General features: G+C 38.8%; 1 protein-coding gene across 1 annotated transcript; it reads right to left on the bottom strand.

Moving 5' to 3' along the window:
• Positions 1-504: 504 nt before the first annotated feature.
• Positions 505-9,650, bottom strand: LOC128426172 (agouti-signaling protein-like). Its single transcript, XM_053413043.1, has 4 exons — positions 9,524-9,650; positions 5,495-5,554; positions 1,005-1,075; positions 505-711 (listed from the first exon to the last, which is right to left on the bottom strand). The coding sequence occupies exons 1-4, from the start codon at positions 9,648-9,650 to the stop codon at positions 505-507; spliced, it is 465 nt and encodes a 154-aa protein (XP_053269018.1).
• Between the last annotated feature and the right edge of the window lie 91 nt (positions 9,651-9,741).

Below are 9,741 nucleotides of genomic sequence, written 5' to 3' on the forward strand. Positions count from 1 at the left end.
TTCACCCTGAATCCTACACACTGCACCTTTAAAAAATACACTTCATTTAAATCCACAATTACATCTTCTTTTTAAAACATCAGGACTCTAAATAAGTTCATGAATAAATACAGATACATGTACATGCATATCAATTCATTTGTTAAATATTTAAGACAAGACTAAATTTAAAATGAACACATTATTGAATACATTCATAACATACATTAAGGAAACACAGATTATTCAGCTCCACTTTGTACATCAAACTGTGCTACAACTATACCTCTACCCTTAAGTATTTAAATGATAAGTTTCACTCCTGTGGCCCAAAAGCTGGAATTACACACCTTCATATTTTTAGCTCATGCATTCTGTAGATGCACCTAACACTGACTTTACCAGTAACTCAATGATAAGCAGTTTGCTAGAGGGTTCAACAGCTGCCTCTTCCTTATGTCAGCAAAGCATCCAAAACGCTCCCAATCTGCCCGGACGCCCATCACTGCTGCCCGCCGCTCTGTTTTAGGTTTTCTTCACCGACTGTTTTCTCCGGCAGAAGCAGATGGTGTTGAAGAAGCGGCAGTGGCAAATGGTGTGTCTCATACAGCAGCCAGACTGGGGTAGGCAGCTTTGTCCAACCTGAGAGCACATGATGGGCTTCACAGGTCTGGATACCCCTTTGGATGGAGGAGGACGGCCATGTTGAGAATTGTGACCCGCTTTGCGTTTCTGGAAGGTGAGGAGAAGAGAGAGAGAGAGAGAGAGAGAGAGAGAGAGAGAGAGAGAGAGAGAGAGAGAGAGAGAGAGAGAGAGAGAGAGAGAGAGAAAGAGAGAAAGAGAGAGAACATCAACTTCAACTTCTAAGACTGGAGAGGCAAAGATATATATTCACCTTTTCCTTTCAATAACAACTTTGTTTATTAAACTTCTTGAATCTGTGATAGTAGCATATTTCATGACGGAGGCCCCATTTTCTTAATGTACATGACCAATAGAGGAGGAACTGCAGCCCTCCAGCTTACCGGCACACTCTGCCGTTCATACTGCCCCCTCCTCGCGAACAGCGGCCTCTGTCTGACGTGGTTCGAAGACCCTGTTGAAAAAAACATCAACACCATGTGGTTAGGTAATAGAATTACAGAAAATGCTTTTTGTCTTATCTGCCATCACAATTAGTTTGTATCTTATATATATACATTTACATGATACACTCAAGACAAAGTGTTGTCTGTTGTTAAAGAAATAAATAACTGGAAAAACAGAGTGATAAAGCTAAACAATTGGCTTGAACCAAACTGCGTCAAAATGGACAATTCTTCAAAAGTGAAGCAAAATCTTCTTGATATTTCCACTGGTGCTTGGCAGCATTATAGGTGAAAAAAAATCCTCCATGTTAGGTGAAAGGACAGGGACAGGGACAAAACTAAAATGTAAATACAGTTTTCTTAAAGGTGGCTTTATTAAAGGTAGGTTGATGTTTGTCAAAGTGTCAATTTATCCAGTAAGTTTGTTTGAATCACGTATTTGCTGATTGACAGCTGAGGCTTTTATACGGCGGCACCACACCACGATGACTGCTGCTTAGACTCTGGAAGTGGAGACGTGTTGTCGATCTCGATATACAGTCAATGGTTTGAACAGTCAACTTTGAGTTTCATTGGCAGAGAGTTACTATTACTATCCTGCGCTTTCTCTCCGCAGACACATCTCTAATTCAATTGCTCTTACTGCAGCTGACACAGACGTGAATGAGCTTCAGACTGATCATTTAACATGTAAATCTGGCTGAAACCACAGCTGTCGTCTCAAGAGTCTGGTGATTCTGTCAGACGACGTCATAATTACAAAATCAGGATTACAGCAGAGCAGTGAATGATGGGTAACAGGTCATCATAATGTGCTGCGTTTCAGTCATGGTTTTCACACTTGTTCTATTGATCGTGGACAGAAACAGAAAAGCATGTGAATGAGAAGCTTTATTTTGAAGTTGTCTGTACGAAAATACTGAGAGAGACTAGGAGAGAAGCAAGAGAAAAGAATGATACAGACAGGATGCATATGATGCCATGACATCTTGAATATGTTAGTCAATGTATTGCATCATCTAGTGAGATTTAGAAACCTCAAAGAGGTATATCATGACTATAACGTAATCATAAGACCACAAAACATGCAATTTATTTCTACTTAGATTTATGTCCCTTCCTTCTCTGTCCTCCAGAGGTCCTCATGTGTTGTAATACTGGCCGGCTGTGAAGAGCATCCTGACTGGCTGCATCACCGCCTGGTATGGCAGCTGCACCGCCCTGAACCGTAAGGCTTTACAGAGGGTGGTGAAGTCCGCCCAGCACATCACCAGGACGGCGCTACCATCCATAGAGGACCTCTACACCCAGCGGTGCAGGAGGAAGAGCAGCCGGATTATTAAAGACCCCTTTCACCCCAGCCATAAAAATGTTTGCCTGCTTTCGTCTGGCCGACGTTACCGCAGCATCAGGGCCCGCACCACCAGGCTCAGAGACAGTTTCATCCCCCAGGCCATAAGACTTTTAAACTCCTGTGAACTGCAATAACTCCACAAAACCAGCACCGTGGCATATTTGCATATTTGCACTACTGCACAAATTGCACTATTGTTGTTGTATTTTATTTCTCTCTTCATCTGTAAATATACATATTTAGATATATATATATTTTATTTTCTATTTGAAATGTTGATATTCTATTTTATTCTATTTTATACTATTTCTGTTTTATTTTGTTGGGGTTGTAATTACTTGAGCATTGCTAGAAGAGAGCCTGTGACTCAAGCATTTCCTTGCCAGCGACTGCTTAATGTTATTGTTGTGCATTTGACAATAAAAATCTTGAATCTGAATCTTGAAATATACATTGAGTCTGTCTATGTGTGTGTGTGTGTTGTGGGGGGGTTCGTGACAAGATAATGAATTTGCCCACAGGCAGCCAGTTCTAGAGCAGAGGGGAGAGCGGGTGAGGTGCCTGGGGGCCTCGCTGCCGATTATAAGGCTTTATTACCTCTAATTTATTGCTCTGTCAAATGTTTGATGGATTAATCCCAACAAAGTGTTTAAGTGCCATAATAAATAATTACTTAAAGAGGTGCAGATAGCGGGGAAGGTCAGCTTCGAGCAGTACTGAGAAGCGGTTTCGCTTAAACTCGTTTGAAGGGTTCCAGTGAATACGATGAGTATTAGAGATATTTAAAGGGGAAAATACATGTGATCACGAGAATAAAGCTGCAATATTGCGAGGACAAAGTCATTATATGACAAATATAGAGTTGCAATATACATTTTTGGGATCCAGCAGGAGTGAAACTCCAGTCAGCACAGTTTTTTTCTCACTGCCTATTTCCTAAAAAAAGTTATTTCTATATTCTTGTAACATCATAACTTTTTTTGTAAAATCATTCAAATGTGATGGTATCCTTGTAATATAACAACTCTTTATTAAATCAATAAATAACTTTATAACTTCTTTCTCAATTACAAATGTATTCTTGTTATATTTTGCCTCTTTTACTCATTAAATTACAACTTTATTCTTGTAACATTACAACTTTCTTACCAATTACGACTTTATTCTGGTTTTATTAAGTTTCACTCTATCCAAAGTTATTTTTCCATCAGTATTATTATCCGTCAAAACATTGGGACAATTGGTTTTCCAATCAATTGGAATTTGGACTAAAATATTTGAACGTGTGATCTAACCAGTGACCCGTCATTGTGGTAAAGTCTGTGGTCCACTCAATCAGGATTACACTCAGATGGAACCAGAATTTAGGCTACATGTCATATTAAGGCCCACTGAGAGCTTACTGATCAAAAATCACCAGTGCTGTTAAACCTCAGACCCGCACAGCTTTCCAACCACTAATCAGAGAAAACCGCAATATTACATTAACAAAAGATGCCTATCTCGAGCACTGTATATGTCAAAACCAAAAGCGAAACAAACTTAATTACCATCTGGCCCTAAACCATGAATATAAATTGGTGTCTCTTTACTGTAAGAGATACGGAGCAGACACAGATCCAGACCAGATCCAGACTCAGTGACCACAGTCTAACCATAAAGGAAGGATGACACAACTAGTCCTGGCTACCAACAGAGGAAAGAGTCTGTGGTCACTGCATGACAACTGAGGTAGAGACAGGGACACATGTATATATATAATCTATAATAATATCAGAGTGGAAAAATTTTGGAAACATGAATTGTTAATCCTGATCTTCAGAGGACATAACATTGACCCATGGAGACTTATTCTAACCTTAACCTTAGTTACTATAATTCCCTAATCCTAAACCTAACATTTCTCCGACTTAAATGTATGGGGACTTGCCTTTTGTCCTCATTAGGGAGGCAAGTCCACATTACATGATTGTGTAAACAGATACAGGTCCCCACAACTTGAGTAATACCTGGACCAAACACACGCACTTTCAAGGATTTGCACAGCTATGCTAAGTAGGACTTTGCATTGACTTTCAATCATTGTGCACTCCATGACCAAAGACCTTATCCCTAACCACAACTTACATCTTACCTCTAATTAACTAGGACTTTAGGTTTTGTCCTATTGGAACTGCACTTTGGTCCCCATGAGGTATACTGGTCCTGACAAGGTCAGTGTTAATGCTGGAAAAGGTCCCAAAGAGGTAACAAAATGAGTACACATACGTTAACTTTAAAATAATAATAATTGTATTCTTTTTATAAAACAAATTCTTATATTGTTACATATTACATACCACAGGACGTAATGACTACAGACCTGACTACTACTCAGCTCACTCTAAGACTGGGAGAAGGCTGTTACGCTGCAGTTTTGATAATTAGACCAATGAGAAAACTATATGAAAAAAAGAGGAAAAACTAAATAGACTCATCCTGAATAGTCCTCAAAAGAGTTATATTTTTGAGATTTCTCCGAGAGGGTCTCAATGTGGAACACAGACCAATAATAACGAATGTGCACTTTGGTGAAATTGTGATCCGACTTGGCGGATTTGTCGCAATCAGGAGCAGGGAAGCCTCGAACCAAACTGGCAGACATGTTTTCAGGGAGTCGAGGCAGAAATGAGTTTCACACTTTCTAGTTGACTTCAAACATATTCATACTAATTCCTATTTGAAGTCCTTATTTTGGTTAATAATGGTACATAATGTACTTACAAGTTATTTCTTCAAAAATATCAGATTTATTTAGACAAGAGTAATGTAACACAAACATTAACATTTAAGTACATTTGAAAACGTGTCCACACATAATCAAATAACAGAGAGGTGGAGGATGAAGCGATACAAGCAACACTTCGGATGATTGGCCAAAACATGAGCAAAGCTGAATCCCAAAATGAAGAGAGATGTGAGAGTCAGGAGGAAGGAGTGTTGTTTAATATTTATTTCGTCCATGTCTAATCATGTATCTCTTCATGAAGACACTGCAGAGCACTGCTAAATGCTATGTTCAGCTCTAACACACTTGGCAATGAGGCATCAACCAGGAGGGACAGCAGCAGACCTATGGCGACTCTGTCTTTATCTGAAACAGACACATAAACAGAGAAATTGGTGAGGGAGCAAAAAAAGGCTTTTTATTTAATTTTACCCTTAACTGTTCAGCAGTACACGATGTACCATCGTTCAATTCAATATATTTATTTTATTTTACTTCAATAATTATATTTGGATAGATTTTTTTGTGTAAGTGCAGCGCTGGTTGAAACAAAGTGTCAGAGAGAGTGAAACATGATTCACGTCCTAACAGGAATACAACACCTCAAACAAATCATCATGTGTTCATTCCCCCCCCCCCCCCCCCCCCCCCCCATACACATACACATTCTGCAGATTACATAGCTCACACTTCAGCTTTGAGAATTAAAAAAACAATCCCTTATACGTAAATGATTTACAATGAAACAGGAACTGTGGGTGGCAACTCTCACCAATGACTGTATTAAGACAGATGGCAGAAAGCTTAGGCAGCAGAACTTCTTGGCTAGGTTTAGGAAAAGATAGTAGTTTCACGAGTAAAACTTCATCCAAGTAGCAGAAAACTGAGTTATTCTACATATGTAAAAAGAAAAAAAGTAGCTATTTCATGTTTGAAAATTATTTGTTTGTTTACATTGTATTTGTATAAATATAAATAATATGTGTTCAAAGTTAAATTGGTCTTTTATCTTCAAACCAAACTTATCAGAAATAATAATTTGAGCGATAAGAAGTACTAAAAAGGGTGTGTGGTTCATTACATTTATTGCGACCAGCCACCAGGGGGCGATCAACATGTCTTGGCTTTATTATTAGGAGCCTGTCCATCTTTATAAACAGTCATTGGTTCTCAAATGCATGCCTGCTCATGTTGTCATGCTTAGATAGTTAACACTTAGATCAAGCTACCTCATAAACCAGCTTTTAGTTTGAAGGCAAGCAGTCTCTTTTTTTCAAGTTGATATTACACACATTGACTGTATATTCTAAATAAACAGCCAAACTAATATATCTAGACACCAGTGCTTTATCAAGGCAAAAAAACGATTTGATCATATAACGACACGTATTCGAAGGCACTATCAAATATGAATATTTATACTCACCATCTGTTTTGTCTTTGTGTAACACAGCAGGAAATTTCATCGGCCCACCTCAACTCATCCCTCCACTGCAGGAAGCTGTCCACGGTTATTTCTATTGTGCTATTGCAGTTCTATTTTACATGCTTTCTGCTACATGGGTTAAGTTTTACTTGTGAAACTACATTCACCCTTTGTGGATAACTGGTCAGAACCCTCACCTCTTCACCATTTTTCTTTTTCTTTTTCTTACTCATAACTTGTGATCTAAATGAGCTTTGACAACCCAAATATAGATCAAAGAGAAACAAGACAAAGGACAATGGACTCACTCGAAATTTTTGAAGTTGAAGCAGACAAAAAAAGTAAAAAAAACTGTCATTAGACCATTGCAAAATTTTACCACTTTACTCTTAATCATTTTATTAAAATTTGTGTTATTGTTGGGTTGAAACTTGACCTGAACATCTGGGAAACCCTGAATGATACTTTGCAACATGCAGGCTATCCATGTAAATAGTTGTTGCTGAATGTTTTCCAGTGATTCCAAAAATATATATCTCTGCACTTTCTTCCACTCACATCTTAATTGTCCATAGTATTAATAGAGTTCTATAACATCTAGAAGTTATTTGCTCCTGCACTGCATCCTGTCTTTCATCCTTATTACACCAACAAACACCAACATCTTCAATTCATCTATTTCACTTTTATGCACCCAAACCAGTTTCAAGTGGGATTAGACAAGACTTACTCATTTTGCTGTTAACTAATCTTACTGGTTTGTGACGTCAGAAATGAATCGAGGAAGGCTTAAAACAAATCAAGCATTTCAACATGGGCGATTACTTGATTTTTAGAATGACGTGGCACAGGTGGAGACCAAGAACCAGAGAGAGAGCCGCAGGAAATCAGAAAATTGGCTTGGAAAACAAGAGCGTTAACGTACCATGGACATATACATGGTCTGTGGTCGAGTGGTGTGTGATGCAGAATCGAGCAGTGATTCTGCATCGCAAGTAGCTCTGGTACAATGATGTTGAGCAGCATTGGACTGACAGTATTTTAGTCCAATGAGGGTACACCAAGGGGTTGGGGATAATCATAATTTATAGGGTGGGTGTTAAGGCAGTGCTGCCCCTTTCCACCACCCCTGTGGAGCCACCCATGCCCCTTAAATCAGTATGATGTACTTGTATTGAGGATATTATATCCAGTAGCCACTACTGCACTATTACACCACTTGTCAGAAGTTATTACTACACTATTGCACCAGCACTATAGCGATTACTATACTTTTACAGCAGTAATAAGTAATTATTACTACACTATCACACAAGTACTCAGAAGCCATTACACCAGTAATCAGAGGCCATTACTGCACAATTAGATCAGTACTCAGAAGCCATTACTGCACTATTAAACCAGTACTTTACATCAGGACTGAAGTAATGTAGTATAGTCATAACTATCTACATTATTAAATAAACACTCAGCACTCATTACTACATTTACACAGCAGACATTATGACATGTTGCAGCAGGATAAGCACAGGTGTAAATAGCGAAATGATTTACTGGCACTGATGAATAGGATAGTCATGTTTCATGTTATCAGAAGAACCTGGGCCAAGTCAAAGTGTCTGCTGTGAAAAAGCTCAAATACACAATTACTCAGTATTGATGGGTCGGACCACACCCAACTGAAAACTTTGGATCTCGAATACACACCTGAAAAGTTGTGTGACTTCAACTTGCACAGTTGTAAAGCACAACTCAGTGTCAACCTGTGTCCGCAGAGCACAGACAGACAGACAGACAGACATATAAACACCTACCATTTCCCTCAAAACCCCCCCTGTGGTAGATCCCACTACAGTAAGTGTCTCCAGGAACACATTATGTCATAACGAGACACACAAACACGTCTCAAGGTGAAAGTAATACCAGCCCCGCAGTCTTCACTGGTAATAAGCAGCTGGTGAGGCTGAGAGAGCACATTCAAAGAATTGCAAAAATTATGAAATTTTGCGCCGAGGGCCAAACTTCAGAAGTTCATAACTGAGAGGTTATTGGAGTAGAGCTGTAGGATATTGAAAGTTCTAATGAATTTAATCCATGACATGAACGTGGAGGTCAAAGGTGAGTTGGTATAGAATGACGCAAACCTTAATGGAGCAATTATTCTTTATAATGTATGGATCCAGTAGACTTGCAAGAGTTGAGCAACAGATCACATACTGTATGTTTCCTTACAGCCTGACCAAGGTAATTTGATATACAGTACAATGATGATGTATATAATAGATTTGTTTTCTTTTTCATTTAAGATGAGCCGAATGACTGGCTTGCAACCTCAGGCATGTGTAACAGATTGTACATATTGTACATATAGAGGAGGTCCCTATGGAGAACTGGGCCCACTGTAAATTCATAATAACACAGGATTTCAGGATCTATTCAAAACATGTTTAAGAGCACGAGCAACTTTGAATTAAAAAAATATTTATATTCATTTATATTTTCTACATGTATAATGCAATATTATTTATATATTATATTTATAATATAGCCTATATATTTAGACTTAGTCCATCCTTTCAAATGCCTGCAGTCACGTGTTGAGGGTTTTTAATCTTTTTAATTTAATTTTAGTTTGCAGAATTGGAGAAATTAGACGTGAAGAAAGTATCATAGATATACACGACAGGTAGATTTGATCATAGTAGTGTCAGCTATTTTATTTTGTGGTTTTATTTTATTTTGTGGCTTTATTGTAGTTTCAACAATTGATAAATGACAGCTTGCATGTGATTTACAGTCAATATTCTATGCGTAATGAACGCGTAGATGATGCGCATAGATGATTAATTGATCAGCATGTTCCGTAAACAAAGAGTGCCAGTGATCCACCGGGACCATTAAACACTCACCTGTGCTCTGGGAGGTCTTGGTCTTAGTGCTGGATGCGGTTTGTTGCAGCTCGTCGTTGGCGAACAGTCCGGCGTGGACCAGGCACACATGCACGAGGACGCAAAGACACAGGAGCGACACCTTCATCCTCACTTCCTCTGTCTCTCTCCTCCGATGCCACAAGACAAGTCCGGCTGGTGTGGGGGAGTGAGTGTGTTGAGCCGGTACACGGGGTCTA

Source organism: Pleuronectes platessa, chromosome 20 (assembly GCF_947347685.1).
Source record: "Pleuronectes platessa chromosome 20, fPlePla1.1, whole genome shotgun sequence".
NCBI classification, from domain to species: Eukaryota; Metazoa; Chordata; class Actinopteri; order Pleuronectiformes; family Pleuronectidae; genus Pleuronectes; species Pleuronectes platessa.

Excerpts from the sequence above, each read along its gene's own strand:
- LOC128426172 (XM_053413043.1), bottom strand. The coding sequence starts at position 9,650 with ATGAAGGTGTCGCTCCTGTGTCTTTGCGTCCTCGTGCATGTGTGCCTG. Across the intron at positions 5,555-9,523 it reads CAAGACCTCCCAGAGCACAG|ATAAAGACAGAGTCGCCATA; the intron begins GTGAGTGTTTAA and ends TGTCTGTTTCAG. Across the intron at positions 1,076-5,494 it reads GGTTGATGCCTCATTGCCAA|GGTCTTCGAACCACGTCAGA; the intron begins GTGTGTTAGAGC and ends TTTTTTCAACAG.